The 20,710-nt window shown below is 39.5% G+C and overlaps 1 protein-coding gene across 2 annotated transcripts; it reads left to right on the top strand.

The window, feature by feature from the left end:
* Positions 1 to 497: 497 nt before the first annotated feature.
* Positions 498 to 20,313, top strand: FBXO9 (F-box protein 9). Of its 2 annotated transcripts, XM_074153166.1 has the most exons (14): positions 545 to 795; positions 3,481 to 3,595; positions 4,819 to 4,896; positions 5,891 to 6,049; positions 6,491 to 6,548; positions 9,476 to 9,575; positions 10,433 to 10,563; positions 13,460 to 13,574; positions 14,260 to 14,378; positions 14,679 to 14,769; positions 15,764 to 15,859; positions 16,615 to 16,708; positions 17,458 to 17,612; positions 18,929 to 20,313. In XM_074153166.1, the coding sequence occupies exons 4-14, from the start codon at positions 5,903 to 5,905 to the stop codon at positions 19,035 to 19,037; spliced, it is 1,215 nt and encodes a 404-aa protein (XP_074009267.1). In that variant the 5' UTR covers positions 545 to 795; positions 3,481 to 3,595; positions 4,819 to 4,896; positions 5,891 to 5,902; the 3' UTR covers positions 19,038 to 20,313. The 2 variants fall into 2 exon arrangements, with proteins under 2 accessions (XP_074009266.1, XP_074009267.1); XM_074153165.1 differs by lacking the exon at positions 3,481 to 3,595 and having other exon boundaries at positions 498 to 795.
* Positions 20,314 to 20,710: the final 397 nt, after the last annotated feature.

The raw sequence follows: 20,710 nt of genomic DNA, 5'->3' as shown, positions 1-20,710 counted from the left end.
AACTGGATGGGCAAAGGGCAGGGGACCGTGAAATTCACGTCACCTCAGCAGCAGCATTATCTATACAGCCCCAGTGCTAACCGCTCCTTTATTACCCGGTGCTTAATTTGTCTGTGACAAGGCCGTGGTCTGACCACGGGAATGGCAGCTCCCGCTCCTGCCGACACCGGGCTGAGGGGCCGCGCTGAGGGGGCGGGAGGCCGACCGGAGGGCCCGGACATCGCCGCCTTCTCTCGGCTCCCGCACCGGAGCGCCGGGCCGGGCCTCAAGAGAAGCCGGGCGAGGTAGCGATCCCGCCGCCTGCCGGGATGGCCGCAAGGGGGACTACAGTTCCCGGCAGCCTCTCCTCCGCCGCCGGGTGGGACCGGCCCGGGACGGCGCCGCAGCCCATGGCGGGTGTCGCCGACGGACTACATTTCCCAGCAGGTAGCGCGGCGCGGCGCTGCCGGCGGGCAAGCAGCTGCGGGGCCGCGGTGGGCGCTGGGATGGGTAGTCCGGGCGGCGGCGGCGCCCGCGGCTGAGAGCGGCCCGCGCGTCAGGCGGCGCTCTGACCTTGCGGGTTTGTCTGGTCGCGTCTCTCCGCTGCTCCCGGGCCGCCGGCCCCTCACTCGCCGGGAAGATGGCTGCCGTACGCAGGGCCCGCAGTTACTCCCGCTGCGTGGTGCGCTTCTCCGACCGAGAACTCTGCTAATTTTCCCCCCCGCGGGGAGGAGGACACACACGGACCGAGCGAGGCGGGGGGGGGGGCAGAGACCCCCCGGGACGGGACAGCGCCGCCCGAGCGTTGGCAGCATGGTGAGCGGCACCGGGCCCCCCTCCCCGCTGCACTGCGGCCCGGGGAGGCGGCAGCGGGGAGGGGGGGGGTGGGGGCCCGGCCGCCGCGGCAGGTGCGGGGGGTGGGCGGCCCGGCCCCGCCCCGCCCCGCCGCCCCCGGTGGGGACTGGGGGGGGCGGTGGCGGCGGGAAGGGGTGTGTGGCCGGGGGCGGGAGGAGCGGCCCTCGGGCCCTACCCTGGCCGCCTGCCCGCCGCTGGGCACCGGCTGAGGCCTCTGGGAGGGGTGCCGCGATCCTGGCCGCCATCCCAGGCCGGGTGGCAGGGCCGCCTTCCGCAGGGGGTCTGGGGCTGATGAGCGGGGGCTGCTTGATTGAGGACGGGTCTGGCCATCCGCAGAAACACCTCAACGAGTCACGCTGTCCTTACAGAGGAGCCTGCCCCTCCCCCCCCCCCCGCCACCTTTCTCTTCCTTCCCTCAAAAACCGGGTGGCATAAAGTCACCTGGAAATGTGAAGGACTCCCTGGGCCAGGCACTCTACTTACTTGAGTTTGTCATTGCCCATACCAGAAATACTGTTTGGTTGAATATTGTTTTCCTGACTGCACCCCAGTATGGATCCAGGTGTCTGTGATGAGAACTTGATCATTCAACGTTAAACCATTTATATCATTCAGGACTTCTTAAAACTCCTTACCACCGTGATTAAAACTCTTTATTTTTGAACGCTGTTGCTTCTGCCACACCGACAGAAAAACGGAGCAACTTCCTTCTTGTCTTACAAAACCGAGAAGGATGTTAGCTGTCGGTCACTGCTGGCTGTGTTGTGCTTGCTGATCCTCCAGTTCTGTACAGTTCACACCTAACCCTGTTCAAGTGGTGACAGTCACCTCTGAACTGTTCCTGATCCTGGCTTTATTTTGCTGAAACAAAGATCTGAACTGTTAAAGGACTTGCCACTACAGACAGTTTAGTAAGTGATTGTTGCGCTCTGAGGAAATCAGCATGCAATTAATTGATTGCAAAACAGTTAGAACTAAGCTGTGCAAATAAACTAGTTTTGCATTTGGCAAATGATTTCTAAAGCTTTTCAAACAAATCAGAATCAAAGCGACTCAGCTGACTTCTTTTTACAGGTCGCAGCCTAATTCCGGTGTTTACTTGTGACGTGTTGACCTTTTGGTGGCTTGACTGGCGACTGTTTTTCTCACGGAAAATCGTTTGAGCTGATCGTAACACACTGAGGGTGTCTCACTTTCAAGCAGGATAAAGTCACTGTTCCGTGTGCTAGCTGACTTGTTGGCAGGAAGGCCAACAGCGTAAAGATTAACAGACTAGATTTATCCGCTAAGGAGTGGTTACAGTATAATATTCTGTGAAGTTCAGAAACTATGACTACGGTTTAAGTGTTGTCAGAGTGGGGACAAGGATGCAATTTTTACAAGTTACAACCTGCTTTGGGTGTGATCTCACGAGCTGTCTGCTAGTGAAGATCCTCACTTCAGCGATACCCGTGTTTTACTTGTTTGCTCTAGGAAAACCATAGGGTTTCAGCAGATGAAAGAGATAGCAGGAAGATTGTTAATAGAGATCAATTTTCCACTCCAGTTAGCCATGCAGTAGCGATGTTAATGAATTACTTTACTGGTAAATTTAGAGGGATGGTCATTTAAGCTGCCACTGCTGCCAGAAGACAAACCTTTGATATGAGAGACTTCAGAGCATACATACACTCTGTATAGAGGAGGTAATGATGAAAGTCAAAATTTTGGTCGTAATCAACCTCACGATGTTTTTGGACGGCTTTTAGGCTGTGGACTAGGTCTTCATAGTATGGTATATTTTTTGTTTGGATTGAAAGCACATTTAAGTTTTAAAGAACTTAAAGAACATTCAGTGACATTTTGGAAGCATTTGGTCCAGAACCGTGGCTGACTGTGACTCAGAAATGAGGAAGCAGAGCAGTTGAACAGAGATGAGGGAAGGAAAATCAAGACTCTTGAACAGGTTACTGAAACAAAAAGTTTTTGAACATGAGATAAACTTCAGCCAGCTTCATAACTTTGTAAATAACTTTAACTCTTAAATAAGTTTATTTATGGATTTCATGAGTTAGAGGTTTTAATGGGCGTGCCTTTATGCGCAGGAAGATAGTGTGTGTTGATTCAGTTTATAAATAACTTTACTAGTCTCTGCATTTGGCAGATAAAACCAGGCTTTTTCTGCCCAGACTGAGAGCTGACTGGGCATAATTCAGCTGCAAACCAGAAGCCTTGCACTCTGCGCAGAAGTGGGCCTTATTTGTGTCGGCCCAGGGCCAGAATAACGCACTTAAAACACATCCATTTCAGTGCTAGCTCATTCCTAGGTTCTCTCTCTTTGGCCACGGTAGACGTAATGCCTGGATGCTAAAATAAACTGATAGGACTGCTGTACCTCATAGGACATTGACTGCCTGCAGTCAAATTCTGGAATAAAAAACCGTGAAATTTCTAAGTTGTTTACTTCTTGCACAGATTTAACGCTGCTGGTGCTATGGAGCGTTCTGGCGTACCTGTTTTCTCCACTGAGAAATTCAAGATGTGCAGCCTTAAAATCAGAGTGTAGAAACAAGTGCAATATCTGTTTACTTTAACCAACTGACACTGTCTGCAGTATCAACTGTAAAAGATGAATTGACTGAGATATCGGTGAAAACACGTTTACAGGTGACGAGCCAGTGAGTTTGTGGTCTTTGGGGAAACCAGAGACAACTGCTACACCTGAACTCCAGGGAGGTGCTTTTCACCAAGACAAGGAGATTAAGCGTTGCCTTCACATCAGGTTTGCCAGTATTCTGTAGTTTGATCCTGAACTTCCAGATGCTATAAAAATTTTATAAATTTTCTGACTACAAGAACACTTTGATTTCTGCACTTCAGTTGTGCAGGAGGTAGAGATTTCTTTACGAGAACTCAGAAGAATTTCACTGATAGAATGTCACTTGAAGTCTTTTGAGTGCTGTCTACAATAGGAAGGAGTGGGAAATACAACTTCTGTAAGTAGTTGTGGTCATCTTAATGCCAGGTTTGCCGCCTTATAATCTCATTTTGCATTAGGTACTTGCCAAACAGATGTGAATTTCAGCACAGAATGGTAGAAAAACTGGGGTGCTTCAGCTGCAGGAAGAGCTTTAAACGTCTTAGTCTTTGGGTTTTTTTCCTTACTGGCATTTTGCTGCTGTTGTCATTGTAGTGGCTTGTCACTGACGTTCAGAATTAGTTTTCCTTTGTTTTAGTATAGATTCCATAAATCTCAGTATATTTCACAATGAGAATTTATTTGCATCTTTTTAAGTTTTGCTCTTAAGCTGTTTAGCTCCTATGTAGAGCCCTGTTAAGTTTACTTAAAGGTCTTATTTAAGGTCTTATTTGTTTAACCTGTCTCACAGCAGTACTGTAAATAAAACCAGCTGTCAAGCTCTCATGCTAACCTTTTATTTTTTTTTACAATACATTTCTTGTTTAGTTTCACATGTAGTTTTTGAGATTGCCCATACTGTCCCATAATTTTCATAAAGTATCTATTGTTACTCAAAGCACTAGTCTTCTTGTGCTTTTGTAAATATTAAACAAATGAAAACTACTGGCTATCTTTATAATGAGAAGATAGTGATTACCTTTTCATTTCTTGTATGAAGCATGCTACTGTTTAATACTGAAGCTTTGGTTTATGCTTTGACTTAGACACTAAGTGTATTTGTTCAGGTATTATGGGAGCGTACTGATGCATGTAAGCCTTCAAGTGATACAGAACTAATCTGTGTTGGGTTGATGTGACTGAAATGCAAAACCCAACTTTGATGGGTTAATAGGGAAGTGCAAACAATACCAGTAATTTTAAGATTAATTTTTATCATCAAAAGATTGATCTGTGGGTCGGTGGGTAGGATGGGGAAAAGAGTATGTTTATTTTTTTTTAATCAGTGTCCACGACAGTTGTGCATTGTGAATGTGCTGTAGGGACTTACGCAGACTCTATAATCGCGTCTGACTGGTCTCTACTAGGCAGAAGGTGAAGAAGATTGTCACTCTGATTTGGTGAGAACCGATGACAATGAAAGATCCGGTGAAGCAAATCTTCAGGTATGTCTCTCATACTAGTTTTTTCTTTACAAACGTAGTACTGCTGTGATTTAAGCTGCATTACTTATGCTCATTTAGTTACCACATGTTTGTTGATCTGACAAATGCTTAATCTGTCTGCCCCTCCAAAAGTGAAATAGATAAATTATGCATGGTGTCCCAAATGTTAAGTTCAGTCTTCAGTTGTCAGTGTAGTTGAAAAGAAAGTTTGTGGCAGATTTGGAATTTGAAGAACTGTAGAAATTGGACAGCTGTTTCTGTGTGGATCAAATTCCAGTTTAAGTTGTCACTCTCTTCTGGAGCAGAAAGTTGATAAAAGCAGTCTGATAGAAAAGTGTGTTCTCTTATGATACTAGATTTTGGTGTAGTTGCTCCCCAGAAGTCATGATGATTGCAAGAGACATGTAAAGTGTAACTTCAAAGATGCTAAAAAAAATGCATGGCAAGAATTACAACTTGTCTTGTTTCACAGAGTATAGTCCTTTCATTTTAAAAGAAAAAGGAGTGCAAGGTTTTATTTATATGTTATATAAATGGCAGCCTTGATTGTCATCAAGCTTAGTATGCTTGTGTACAAAAAATTAGGTTTTCTAAATTTTAATTTCAAGAGCTAATTGACTTGCTTAAGATAACTCTGCGTAAACAAGAACAAACACTATGTCTAGAAAGAATACTTTTCTATGGAGTCTTAGGTCATAGTCACAGTACTAACAAACACTTCTTGAAACGTCATTTTTTTCTTCTGACCTGAACAGCCCAGATTAAAGCACTTACATTATTGAATGAAATTGTACAAGTACTTCTGCATTAAAAAAAAAATAAAAATACTATAAACCAGTTGCTAACTCTGTGTCTAAACTCACTGAAACCATTTAAGACTTGGAAATGTAATGTGTCATTTTGAAATTCTTTGTTGTGCTTGTACTTTATAATTTGTCCTCAGAAGATTGTCTGAATATGTGATACCAAATCAGACTTAATTGGATTTTTTTAGGCAGAGCTCCAGATGTTCAGAGCTCAGTGGATGTTTGAGCTTGCCCCAGGTATGAGTTCTAGTGGGTTGGAACCTCTGCCATGCCGAGCATCTTCAAGAGGACCTGGAGTGAAGTCTGTAGATGCCAGAGTGAAACAGGAGATAGCAAAAGAAGAAAAGGTACAAAAAATAGATGTATAATTTTGGGTTTTTTTTTGTGTGTTAGTATTGCAGTATAACTATCCTAAAAGCTAATGCTGAATTAAATCTAGAGAAACAACAGAGGTGATTAACCTGTTTTCTCCATACTAATGTCTTTCCATAATCCTGCACTGATTTTTCTATTTTTTATTCTTGGCTTTATTTTGGGACCTCCCCAGTCTGCTTTCTGAAAGACTGTAGGTAAGGGGCAAGCAGCAGGAACATGGATAGTTTTTTAATTGGGAATTTAAGTTATGGCTTGTAGCACATGAATATGTCTTCTCATTCTAATTATGGAACTATTTTATTCATCTCCTTCATAAGGTACAGTAGGTAAGATGAAAAACAATTCTAAGTGAAATGACAACGCAGTTGTATTTGAGAGGAATTTAAGAGGTATCTGTGTAATTTATTGTGCAGGCAAAAGAGCTTTTCCTGAAGGCCGTGGAAGAAGAACAAAATGGGGCCCTTTATGAAGGTAATAAAGAAGTCTACAATGAACACCCTTATTGCACAGGAATCTAACACTCTGATTTATGTGCAAGACTGCATGATGCCAGTGAACTTAAACTGCAGCCTAATAGTAGCTTGAGAGTTGAATTATTTGCATAAGCAAACAAACTTGCTATAAAAGGAACCAGCATGTCACAGTTCTAAGGTTGAGATGAAGCTAAAGTGAGATCAAGGAAAGAATTCCTTGCTTTCAGACAAAACGACAGTATTTTGAAATCTAGCAATTCAATGAAGCCTGGATTGTTTCTTCATATAGCATGCTGCTTTATGTGACTTTCGTAACAGTAATTAAGCAAGGCAATATACCATATTTCCTGTGCTTAAAGTTTTCTTCATTCCACTTTGAACAGAACTGCTTAACCCATAGAATGGTTTGTTGTTTGGTTTTGGGTTTAGTTTGTTGTTTGTTTGTTTTGGGTTGCTTGTTTGTTTGGTTTTTTTTAGTTTATACGGCATGCTAAGATAGCTTCTTTAAGAACTCCTGAAGTGAATGTTTCAATCTGGCAGTCTCATGGTATGAGGTGTGCCATAAATAATTAAGATGCTTAGCTTGCTTGCCCTCTTGCTAGCAGGACTAGCAAAAATGGAAGTTCAGTTTTCATCCTCATATTTAGCTTTCAGAATATATAGAGTAAGAAGCCCATCCTTACTTCAAGTCCTGCAGGTCAGTAGTGGAGATACCAGGTAATAGCTGATGACTCAATTATTACACCAAGTTTTCTGTTTCTTGCATTAAAAAAAAGGCACCCAGAACGTATGTGCCATCTGGCTCATCCACTAGAGGTTTTGGCCACCTTGCTTAAAGTGCAGGTGCAAAATATGGCAGGATATGCAAAACTGAGAGCACTCTGGAAGCTCCTGAACTCAGCCACCCGTTGAATACAAAATTTCCATTTCCACCATGGGAGTTTTCCTTCCCTTACAAGGGATTTCTGGCTGTTGCTCCAGATCTCAAACAAACTGAAAGAAATATGAATCCCCAGTAGGTAATAAAATTATTTGGTTCAGTTTCTAATTTATTACATGTTTTTATGGGGCAAAATTACTTTAGGCTAAGGTATTTTGTGTGTTGGGTAGAGAATTAAATGTGCAGTAAAAAAAGACATCAGAACTAAATCTGATATGTAATCTACCATTTAGGAAATTGTGCGGTAGATTGTGAAGGTTCTTTCATGCCAACAGTTTACAAGTAAATAAAAAAAATGCGAGGAAAGCCATCTGTTTAAGCTTTGTGTATATAAAATGAAAGCTATAGCTTCATCTGCTTGAGTGTCCTCCTTCTATGTTAAACATAGCAGTAGAGAAGTAGTAACATCTAACAGAGTTGCATTCACAAGGGTGTTTCAGGCTTCTGGATCGCATGAGTATGAACACATTCTTTCTCAGTTTAATTTGATTTGACACTTAAAGAAACAAACCAAAACTGTTTCTGCACATACATCCGTATGAGACCTTAGAGACATGGTCCTACACTGGACACAGATATATTACTGAGCACATGTTGGGACATCTGTTTTCAGACCACAATTTTATCTGATGACCTGGCTCAGGTCACCAGAATCCAAGTGACATTTCGGTCTGCTTCTGAAATCTGCTGATACCTGACGTTTGTGAGACAGTTATGTGCAGTAGCGTGCTCCTGTTTAAGTACAGTACAGGCCTTGCTGCAAGATGAAATGCTAAAGTTGAGACTGATCTCTGTTTAGCTGGCTGCTGATACTCTTCATCCTCACCAGCCAAAGGATACTACTTGACAGTCACTGTCCCTGACATGAACTCAAGAAAATCGGAACACTTACTTGTCCCACACTCAGGCTTCTCAGGCTCATTAAAAGCATCAAATTCTGACCTTCAAACTCACTGATATTTTATTGTGGGTTTTTTTTTGTTTTTAAGGGTTCAAACTGAAGGAGAGTTGCCCTCTGGCCTTGGTGTCACCATGTGAGAATGCAGAGAGACGTATAAATACATATATGATCTTAATAAAGGCATTAGAACAGGCTGAATGTACATACAATGAATCCACATAAATTAAGAAGGATCTGCAGAGTTAAGTCAGAAGAAAGACATTCTGCAGCTTAAATAACCATTCCTCGCCACAGGGTGATATTCTTGGGCCTGTTTCTCTATTCAGTGTTTGTAGCATCTTCAGAGTATAAAAGACAGAAGTGCTTTCACTCTGCACTAGAAGAAGCCCCATCTGTTAGTTTTTCCTTCATGCCCCGTAGTCTTGTGCTTGCTGCAGAGCTTTTTGAAAAGGTTGCTTTCCTCCAGTCGGGTTCCTCACCCTCAGTTTTATAGTGGCTTGCTTCTGTGCCTTCTGTAGTTTCCAGGGGTTTGCCAACAGTAAAATTTACTTGGTTGGTGTCTATTGTTGATGTTTTAAAAGTACAACAATATTTTGTTGACCTTTTCCACCTTTTTAATATTACGTATGTCTGAATGACTGTCTGTGCTATACCAGGTACCTGCATCTTTTTTCAAATTCTCTTGTTACATTCCTCATGGTTACTTATGAGTATAATGCCTAAAATCTTTGGCTTGTTGAGAAAGCTTTGTGAGTGCTGGGCAACAAATGAAGTCAGGACTTTTTAATGTTTTGATGTAAAATATTGTACTCCATAACTGAATTAGTAGTGGTTAAAGTAAATCTTTGTCTGAGAGAGCTCTTTATTCTGAAAGAGAACATGAAGTTTTTGTATTAGAAAATCAGTGGTTACTGTGCCTCTCATTGAATTTAAACGTAATCAGTTTAGATTAAATAAGATTTACTAGGAAAACGCATTTTCCTCCTGTTTTAGCTGAAGCCATCTCTCTTGAGAAGAAAAGTCTTTGCTTTGATAAGCTTGTATAGGCATCAGACATATTTAAACATTAAACCTTTATTTTCAGCCATCAAGTTTTACCGTCTAGCCATGCAGCTTGTACCTGACATAGAGTTTAAGATCACCTATACGCGGTCCCCAGACGGTGATGGAGTTGGAAAGAGGTGGTAAGTATGAAAATATACTAATTAAATGCATAAGAGTACTGAAATCTGAAGTTTTATTTCTAGAGCGTGTGAATGCTCTACTGTGACATGCAGTCGTAGGTCTCTAACATTTGGAAAACTTAGATGTCTGCTTTCATTTGAATAGACTGCTTCATAGAAAGTTTACAGGTACATTAGTCCAAGGAGGACTTTCTATACTGTAGTTCAAAGAAGGTCACAGGCTTGTTTGGAGCTGGTTAAACTCAAGTGGAAGGATTACACATAGTTATGTTGTTACTTAAAAAAAGAAGAAAGGAAGAAAGCATCAGTCACTTTATTACTTTTGACTTCTGATCTTCAGATTTATGAGTTAGATGTTTAGGATCATCTAGAAAACCGTAGATGGCAAAAATACCGATTAGTAAAAGCTTTGTACCATGGAATAAGCATCGTAGTTAAGGATGGGAGTATACTACTCTTCTTGTGCTGACTAACGCAGCCGTATGGGAACATTTCCAATAAGTAGAGCAATACATTTGGAAGCTCATAGATTGTAATCCAAGTAGTCTAGACTTTCATTGTGGCAAGCACTTGAACACTGCTAGCCTCAGCGCACCAAATGTGTAGTGCCTTAAGGCTGACCTAAGTTGAGGCCAAGACTTGAGGACAGGATTCAGGTTAGAGCCAAAACTTCTGTTGTAGCTCAGATAGCGTAGTGAAGACAAGCTTATGACACAGAGCTTCCAAATTCACTGCTTAAAAACATACTGGAAACAACTATATTGAATGAGGGTAGGACAGCAGATTGATGCCAAGATACGAACATCCGTTGGTATGTTTTGTCCAGTATCACAGTATTGGCATTCCCCCTTTTCCAGTGTTGAGGATAACAAAGAGGATGACCAAATGGCTGATCTCCTGTCGGAATTCCAGCAGCAGTTAGCTCTTCAGGAATCTTCAGTCAAACTTTGTCAGCCTGAGGTTGATGTCAGCCAGACCCATATCTCAGGTATGAGATAAGATACACTGTAAGAGTTCAGAGGCACACTATGTAGAGATTTTTTACTCTGACTTTATTAAAACATTTGTCTACGTCATTCTAAAGCCACCTTTAAAGAAATGTACACAGTATCTTTTTATTTACTTTTATAGTTAGATTAATGGAAAAAAGATCATCAATGAGCCAAACGGATCTTTTTCTCATATGTGATTTTGCCTTTATCACACAAGCTTTTGCATGTAGTACTACTACTAAGTAAAATTTTTCAGGATCAGAGTCATAGTTAAAAGCAGCAACTTCTAGAAACTGACTTGCTGAAGTAAGTGTATCCCAATTTTCCTTCCGGTTAATGTTTGAAAAAGTGAAATGTGGTGGTTTTTTTTTTGTTTACAAATTTTTATAACAATTCTTAAGTGTGAATAAGAGACACTTTTTCTGTGAAGAATATGCATCTTTGCATTTCCTGTTTTTGTCTGATTCTGTATCAGATTTTTACAACAAATATGTTTTCAGGTTCAGCAAGACTATGTGACATAGCTAGAAAGGCTTTTGAAGGTTAATAATTTTCAGTGCTTCAGTTCTAGGATAGTCATCCTGAGACTTCCTTATGAGATCTAAATTGTAGAGAGTGTATATAATCTATGAACTCTCTTAAAAGAATCAGATGCCTCTAAAGCATGTGTGTTTTGCACCCCAAATTGTCAGTTGCTCTTGGAAATCTTGGCCTGATCTCTGTTCTGCTCAAGGAAGGAAAATAAAGCAAATGCAGCAAGCTGTTCGAATCAAAACATAAAGAAAACAGGATTTTTTTTTTTTATTTCATTTTAACAACTGTGGCGTTGTACACTTGGGAAAGCATCTTTTCATTTTTTGCCAGTAAAGTCAAGATGTTGTAGGCGTTACTATAAAGTCATCTCAGGAGACGTCTCTTTTGAGCAGCGATCTTAAATCTCTTTCCAGTTTTATTTTCTGCCTTCCTGCCAGTCCTGTGTTACAGGATCTTGTTTACTGACTCTTTTATAGCAGAGTGAAAACTCTGAAAATCCCGATGTCTGCTTCAGAAGTTAGTAGGCTGGAAGGGATCCCTCTTCGTTATCACAGCAGTACGATAGTGGCAGACCTCAGCAGCCCAAGGAAAACGGAAACAATGTGAGGCAATGGATTTGGCTGAATTGGTTTCCTGTATTTATATTTTACATTTGATTGACATTCATAATCTTAGAATACTAGTTAAACCTTAGTACAGGACAGGATCAGACCTCTGGACTGTAACTGACATACTGGATGTATTTACTTCCCCTCCCTAGTATAGGAGCAATTTATCATAGTAGTGGTTTTTTTTTCCTTTTACCCAAGTAAGGGTTGGGACCAAGGTGGCATTCTTCACCGGAAATACTGTAATGTTTGTCCTACAAGGTGTGCCCGGTATCTGAAGCAAAGTGTTTTAACAGCCCCTAGTTTACTAGAAACTTAGAAACATGGATGATAAGACAGATAATCGAAGGCTTTGGCTGACTGGTGGCTGTCAGAATGGAAGATGTATACCTGTTAGCACAAGTAGCAGACTTCTAAGGCTTTGTATCTCCCATTCTCTAAGACACTAAGAGTTCACATACCAAAGCACTCCTAAATTGCCAGAGACTGTTTTGTACCTTGTAGCAATAAACGCATCTGCACAAGTTTTGTTTATATTTAATTTAATGGTTGGAAATACAGACAATATAACAAATTTATGACTTCTCAATAATAAAACATTGAATTAAGTCAGATTCATGAAACGAGATGTGTGTTAAATGAATACAGAAACTGGTGCCCAATGACATATATGTACTTTTTATCATGTTATTATTCTGAAATGTGAAACTTAAGTTTCATCAAATTTTGTAGCAAAAACAGTCTCACTGGATTTGTGTGAGTGCAGTAACACAGCTTTTTTACTAAAAATCAGAATTCTGTTAAATTGCGATCTCTACCATGGCATTTACAGCTAGTTACTGTTTAATGTACCTTTGTGCCACTCGGCTATTTTTTCCTTTTGAACCCAGAACAGTTTTACTAACTAAAATCATCAAGTCTTATGTGCATGTGGTGATACAGTTCAAGCCATAGGCTCTGGAAAGCAGCAGTAGTTGAAAATAAATGAAGTGTAATTCTTGATGCTATAAGATTAGTAAACAAGATTATACACAACTAAAACAACAGAGAAAACTTAGGGAGGCAGAAAGTTATTAGAAAGAGTTTTGGCTTAATTTCCCAAGGCCTTCTCACTGAATTTTTAATGCTAGGAAAATTATTACATGATCCTGCGGAGCTTTGATGAGGATTCTGTCTTTATCTTGTATTACATCAGAAAAAGTCGTTTAACACAACAGTGCTGTGTGATACCATTTTCAATCACTGCACCTGTACCACAAAATACAGTGATATCATACCAGTTTCGTAGTGGATAGGTTGTTCTTAGGACCTCCTATCCAATACTGAACCTCACCTGAGCTTCTGTAGCTTGTCACGCAAAGGTAATGTTACACTCTAGGTCAGTTTGAAGAAAATACTGCTTTGCAGGCATTGTGGGTGTGCAATGTATATGTGGAATTTTTGGTATAACACCTTACAGTTGTGGATATTTGCAGTCTAAAACTATGTTTTATCCTGTTATGCACTTTTATCCTAATGCATTTTCAACACGATTTTTGTTCTTCCTCTATGTGACTTTTTTCTAAAATATAGTGACTTTTAAAATTAAAGATTTTGTTTGTTTGTTTGTTTCCTGGCAGCTGACTACAATGTGAAAAAGTAGGATTCTGTATGGAAAGTCAGAACTTCAGTAGCGGTCAAACCTGGAGTAAGGTTGTAAGCTTTTGATTTACAGGTTATCATCTAACAAGGATTTCTTTTCTCTTGGCAGTGTTGCCTATGGAAGTGCTAATGTACATTTTCCGATGGGTGGTTTCGAGTGACTTGGACCTAAGATCATTAGAGCAATTAGCTCTCGTTTGTCGAGGATTTTACATTTGTGCCAGGTATTGTAGATAAATCTAGAGTTAAGCTTCTTTCTGCTCTAAGGAATTAAAAAGAGCTTTATGCTTGAACATACGTAAACAGCATGTAGAGGTGGATAATAAATCTGTAGACCAAAAATGCCTGTGTTGGAAAGGTGGTTGTTTTTTGGTTTTTGTTTTTTTTTTCTTTGTGCTGCTAAATTGTACATGTAGGACTGTGTTGTGCTTTTTCTTCCCATGGCAATTTTCATGTTACGCTCCTCACAGGGCTAATCAGCTTTTGAATACACCACTAAACGGTATGTTAGATAGAGGACTTCACTGTAATAAAAAATGTTGCTGAAAGTCTAACTTGATCTACCTTGTTCGAAAGTCAGAGTTGCAAGGTCTCCAAAATAAAGTCTCTTGGGTTGTCATCCTCCGATGGCCACACAGAGAAGTGCCAGGCTGCTACAATGTTGTTTTTCCGTACTTAGCTGAAAATGCCATTGTCTTCCTGAATTTTACTGGGAGGAGGAAGTAGCTTTGAAGTGCTCCAGGATTAAGTAAATTAGTCAATGATTTTAAACTATGAGCTGTTGTTGTTAAAGAAACTTTCTTTCAGTTGCACCCAAACTAAATAATGGAGTGTGTTACTTTTATACATGGAAGCTAAGTAAGGTTTGCAGGAGAGTTACATGGTTTGCTTTTTTCTCATTTTCACTAGAGATCCTGAAATCTGGCATCAAGTCTGTTTGAAAATATGGGGCAGGAGCTGCAATAAACTTGTTCCATATGCCTCTTGGAGGGAAATGTTTCTGGAAAGGCCTCGTGTTCGATTTGATGGTAAGATGTGCTTTTGGAAACGGGTATTATTTTTTTTTACTGCATGGAACCACGACAGAAGCAATCCCGTGGGTTTTATGTTTGTGACACTGGTGTTAGATCCAATATGAATTTGTTTGGGCTTTTGAATCTGTAGAATGTCTGTAAAGAGAAGGGAAGGGTGCAAGGGTCAAAAATAAAAACTTTCATCTATTTAAGTAACAAAAATAAACTCAAAAGCTTTAGATTATTGGTTTTTTAATCTTAAATATTTTATGTACTTAATTTTTGTTTATATACTTACATCTTCCTTTCCTGCAGGTGTATATATCAGCAAGACAAAATACATACGTCAAGGAGAACAATCTCTTGATGGTTTCTATAGAGCATGGCACCAAGTGGAATATTACAGGTAGAACTGTAGTACAATGAGTGAGTGAAATGTTTCTCTCTCTTAAGTTCTTGAAATCCAGCCCTTCGTATCACAAACATTAAGTATTCTTTTCCTCAGTGGAACTACTACAGTGTGTAAAGCTATGCATATTTTTTGAGAATAGGTCTTATGAAATAGGATTTATTATGATAATTAGAGATGGGCTAGAAACACATTTCATCCCCAGTTATACCATTTCACATGGATAAAACTTAAACAGTAGCAACAGTAATACTCATCCACAGATTTATTTCCCCAAATCGCTTCTGCTTACATTTCTGTTTTAGTAAAGGGAAAACAAGTGATTGTACAAGAATTATCTTTTAACTTATTTGTAAACAATTGTCAATAATCAAGAGACTGGGCTTTTTCAACTTGCTGTAAATAGCTTGCCGTCTATTTCCTTGGCCTGTGTTTCTGCTGTTCTTCATCTTGCATTTCCCGGCATTTATTGTTCCATTCTGCTGTCCCTCCTGAGGCTGGAAACCGTTAATAGAAATCATTGAATCTTGTGGCTATTTCTATAGTCTCACAGCACAGCATCTGAGTACTGTACAAATCGATCAGATCCCGGAACCTGAAAAAAAAGTCAATACAACATTGTCCATTCTGTACTGATACTGTAATTAAGATTTTGTTGCATTTTTCTCAATGCTAGGAATGGAGAAACTTGCTTGAGTTCAGTTTTCATTCCAGAGTAGCCTTCTTGCTTTGATTAGAGGTGACAAAACTCCTGAACTTCTGCACTTATTTTCATAACTCTTCATAACTTGATTTTTTAATCTTCAAAACTCGCTTTTGATTTTTGTTTTCTTTTTTTTCTGTTATAATATGTGTGAAGAATATGTTTTCAAATCCTATTACTTATTAAGGTCTCTATCCTTCTGAGAAACATCCTGTGTTTAAAAAAAACCAAACCAACGGAAAAAGAATATGCTTTTTAGGTTTGCATTGTGTTATTATATTTTTGCAGGTATTTGAGATTCTTTCCAGATGGTCAAGTTATGATGCTAACAACTCCTGAAGATCCTCAGTCCATAGTTCCTCGCTTACGGACTAAAAATACAAGGTTATTGAAGTAAAATATTTGGCTCTACAGTTTTCATCTTGCTTTTGCCTGGCAATTTGTATTTACTTTTGTCTTATATTCTATATCCTGGGTTAGCAAAGCAAGATTAAAAGTACAGTGTTATTTATGTTGTGTTATAGATGTTTATAGTTCTCTTTGGAGAACTACAAAAAAATTAGGTCTTTATGCAAAGATACCTTTCATTTTAAGGCCCTGATACTGTAATTAGATTTCCTTTGCGGGTTATGTGATTTTAAACTTTGAAAGGAGGTAGATGGAAGAATACATGCTATTAGCTTGGTGGCTTTAGAATCCATTTAAAGATACTATTTTGTTATTGACTGCTTTCTCACGCATCCTTGGCTGTTTGAAGTAAAGTGAAGATTTCGGTGGGATATGACTAAATTATTGTTTGATTTCTTTTTGATGTTTGCAGAAACTTTTTAAAAACATAGAAAATCATTTGTGACTTCAGAACAGGTTTGAGCTGTTCACCAGAAGTCTGGAAATATTTAGCAGTAGGCTAGGCAGAACTGACTAACTTATCTTTACTGTCCGACCTGGGAAAATTAAAAACAACCTTCCAAAATGTTTTCATCATTTCATATAATCAATGAGCCTGGTACTTTACTAAATGCAAATCAAAAAGTTTCCTTGATTATAGTATATAGTCAGTCTTCTTTTCATTTTTCATTCTCTTCATTCTTTTGAGTATTTTTATGTCCTTGACACTGTCCTCCTCTTAACCTTTCCAGAACGGATGCAATCTTGCTTGGCCATTATCGCCTTTCCCAGGAAACGGACAATCAAACCAAAGTATTTGCTGTAATAATGAAGAAAAAGGAAGAGGTAGGTAGCAAAATAGAATAGAGGAAAAAGAGTTTAAGGAAGGGTCTTTTTAGTAAGTTTTTTCTCAGACTGAATATTTTAAGGCACCTGAAGATTTTCATTACACCAGAGAATTAAAAAATTAATTTCAAGTTTTAAATGATTTAAAAATAAAATATAAATAAGCATGGTGGTTGATCATACATTTTTCCCCCCAAATCTGTGATAATAATTTTATTAAGACAGATAAATATCTGATTCATGTTTGAGCAAGAGTTCTCCCACTTTGGCTTAATTGCCTTGTGTTCTGCTATTAAGTAGTTTGTTAACATTGTTAACAAACAGATGGGAAGGATGAAGAGGTCATTTTCTGATACCAGTTTTTGACTGTGTGCAGTTATGTTCCACAGCATTAAATAAAACTACATAAGCCGTATTTGTTAATTGAATCATTTGGTCAACTTACTTACATCACAAAAAATTCAGATGAACAAAGTGTCTGTCAGGAGAAACTTGTGAAGAGTTAGAAGCATTACACTACTTCACAGCGAGTTTGCATAGTTTGGGTGATGTCCTCCACACTTACCTTACTTTCTGTGGAAACTTCTTCCATAATTAACATCTAAATTAATGTATTTTCAAGGAATACCAGTAATTACTTTTAAGTATGAGAGTTTAACAGTCTGTCCTCACAGTTACTTAGGCCTCAGCAGAAATAGTTGCACAATGTGTTCTTTGTAGGTCATGAAACTTCTTTTCTCTTTGTGCAGAAACCAATTGACTACCACAAATACAGGTATTTCCGCCGTGTTCCTGTGCAAGAAACAGATCACAGTTTTCATGTAGGACTACAGTTGTGCTCCAGTGGGCGCCAGAGGTTCAACAAACTTGTCTGGATACATCATTCTTGTCACATAACATACAAGTAAGTAAATGGGGAATAAGATCAAAGGATACTTAACTACAGAAACACAGGTGACATTAATTTGTCCAGTACTAAGTACCGAAGATATAAAGACTGTGAGACTTATGAGGCTTTAACAAAATGTCCTGAAAACAGTAGCTGGTCCTGATTTGATAGATCATAATGAACTTTTACTTTAAGAAATCCCAAGATTAGTAACTTTTTATAATGATATGGGAAGTTTCCTAAGTAGTAGAACGGCAGTGTTTTAGCCATTTAAAGGTTTTATGCACTGTGTTTGAATGATTTCAGAACTGCGTCACGGTTGAATGACTTAGTGCAGCGCTAGTAAAGGGGTATGGAAAACATATTCATTAAGGTATATTTCTTCTCCTCTGTGGATGTGTGTGTAGAAATGTCTGCACCCATCGTGTGAGAGCTGTAGCGTTTACAAACTATATAATCCAGCAGAGAGAAATACAGGCATGGACCAGCTGTTCTGATCACAAACTAAACAAGAGCCGTGGCCACTGTTCTTGCACACGACTCTAAAGTACTGACACGTTGCCTGTCCAGATGTTTGATGTTGGCATTTAGTGGATTTAGGCCTTGTCTTGCAGTTTTCTTGATCTCTATATCCAGCATTTTTACAGGGACTTAGCTCAGCTATTGAGCTCTAAGTATATCAAATCTACGAAGTAAATTACTGGTGGTTGGGACTACAGGTAACTTCCATAAACAGAAAAATTGCTTTTTAAAAAACTAATATTTTCATATCTAATTTATGACGAAGTGCCAATATCTCAGACATTTATTTTTAGCATGAAGTTTCTGTACTGCTCAGGTTCTGCTGTACCTCTCAATGTGGTGGTATCCTTTTGGAACTAGAATAAAGAGGTGTATAAAGCACAGCTAGGAGAATGTATGCGTTCTGTCACTGATGTTCAGAAATACTTGGGTTTCGTCTTCTTAAAGTTTTGTAAACACAAGGTTTTGCTCTCTGTGTTCTGAATTCTGGGTTCTGAGAGAAACAAAAGGGGATTTTTTACTTCTATATTAAATGGTGACTTGAGTGACATTCTGCACTGTTTCAAGTCTTGGAGTTAATAACAAGAATGAAAGAGGAAAGTGGTTTCTTTGATACATTAAAATAGAAGTGTATTCTGTATAGTGGGATTCGACCAACATTCAAGTGCTTTCAGAACGAGGCAGTAGGAAAGACACTTACATTCCAGCTGTAGTTCGGTGCGCACACTGTGCCGTGGAACATGATTGATTTATTGAGGGGCTTAAGCAGCAACTTGTGTCTAATTTAACGTGTACAATACTCTTTGCAGATCCACTGGTGAGACAGCTGTTACTACCTTCGACATCGACAAAATGTACACCCCTTTGTTCTTTGCACGAGTGAAGAGTTTTACTGCATTTTCAGAAAAGCCGCTCTAAGAAACACCTTTTCCTCTCACAACTCTTGCATGAATAAAAGGTTGTAGCTAATGAGCACTTAAGTTATAAATGTGTATATATTTGGAACGTTTTAAAATCCTGGGGAATTTTTTGAGGGCAGTATGTTCTATTTGATTATGAATGGCTGGGATTTTATTTTGAGATCAAGCTTATGAACATTAAACACTTTTACTTTGTGACAAGAATTTGATAACAAAGTTTTCTGATTGTTTTGTTGAGGTTTTTTTTTTTAAACAGATTTTATAAATCAATCTGCTTAAAATGTGAGTCTTCATCTGCCTGGACACTGGTTTGTCCAAAGAAATTGTTACAGGGAAATCTCGCTGTCCGCGGGACAGTGTGTGTGGTCTCTGGTGAAGGCTTGAAATGTGAAGAGGAGAAGGTTGTCTTATATCTGTTAAACTTGTGTGACTTAAAAGAACTTCAAATAAATGTTTTCTTTAAATTAAGCTTATTTTGTTTGCCTTTAAGATCCGGCATTTTGTCAACATCACCCTTAAGAAAAAACAGTCAAGGGCAAGCAAGCGTGAAGTATAGCATTTAACCGCAGAGGTACATCCCCACCAATGCAGTGATGTCAGCTGGTCATAAATGTAGTTAGGTCTTGATAGAATTTGAGTGGAGCCTGCCCACTCAAATTGGGTGGGCATGAAGGGGAGAGGGATGTGAGTTCTTCTCTTGGACTGTAGGGCGAGTTTGCGGGGTACGTGGCTCTGCCTGAGGTGTCACAGCGCGATGGTGAAACGCTGGTGTGTGCTGCTTGTGCGTTATGTGCAAGCAGGGCTCGCTGGGATGCGATGGTAATGCGTTACAACCCTTCATCTAACCTTGCCACAGATGCTGTAAACCCCTTGAGCATTTGTTGTACTACGATAAATTTTGAGGCTGCTGTAGATGTTCGGGTGCTGTGTACTGCTAATCATGAAGTGTCCCCTGGGGTTTGGTGCAGGTACTGTACGCTGCTTCTCCTGCATATATCGCTTGGGGGTGTGGTGCGGACACTGTAATGCTGCTTATTATATATGTATCTTGGATTCTGAAAGAACTGAAGCTTTTTAGTGTAGTTTTTAAAAGCCATTTTGCATAATTTACCTTTGAACATCTCATTTCAAAATACTGACCTGGACTTAAGGACTAAAATGTGAAAGCTGCGGAGAGAACTATACTTGTTCCATAATTTATGAAGTGTATCTTTGCAAGGAGCTACATGATTAAAAATACATCAATAAATCATGATTTTGAACATGCAATCCCTTGCAATTTCTTCTTTTGCCAAGAAATCATTCTTTTCATACAGATAAAGGTGATTAGCTAGGAGTTACCATGTGTAAAATAAATGCTAGGAAAGACTGTCAGGTAGAATTAACCTCTTGACAACTTTTTATTATACTACTTACAGGTTATCTGAGAAAAGTAGAGAAGGTTTCAGGTACATGAGTTCTGAATAAGGATGTGTATATCTGAAGGCTTTTTCTAACTAGTTTTAGAGTCTTATTACTCTGCCTATAGCCCTTTGCTGGGCTATGTCCTTAGGCTGCAGTTGCACTATTACTTCATACAACAGAACCTTTAATAAGGAGTGGGTTTTGTTCTCATTGCTGAAGGAAAAAGAAAAAGGTTTGCTTAGAGTATCAGCCTCATGTTTTGAAATA

The sequence above is a fragment of the Numenius arquata genome, chromosome 9, assembly GCF_964106895.1.
Source record: "Numenius arquata chromosome 9, bNumArq3.hap1.1, whole genome shotgun sequence".
Lineage (NCBI taxonomy): Eukaryota > Metazoa > Chordata > Aves > Charadriiformes > Scolopacidae > Numenius > Numenius arquata.
The sequence above is the reverse complement of the archived record's forward strand: the minus strand, read 5'-3'. Positions and strand labels throughout refer to the sequence as shown.

Excerpts from the sequence above, each read along its gene's own strand:
- FBXO9 (XM_074153165.1), top strand. Across the intron at positions 14,770-15,763 it reads CACCAAGTGGAATATTACAG|GTATTTGAGATTCTTTCCAG; the intron begins GTAGAACTGTAG and ends ATATTTTTGCAG. Across the intron at positions 17,613-18,928 it reads TCTTGTCACATAACATACAA|ATCCACTGGTGAGACAGCTG; the intron begins GTAAGTAAATGG and ends TACTCTTTGCAG.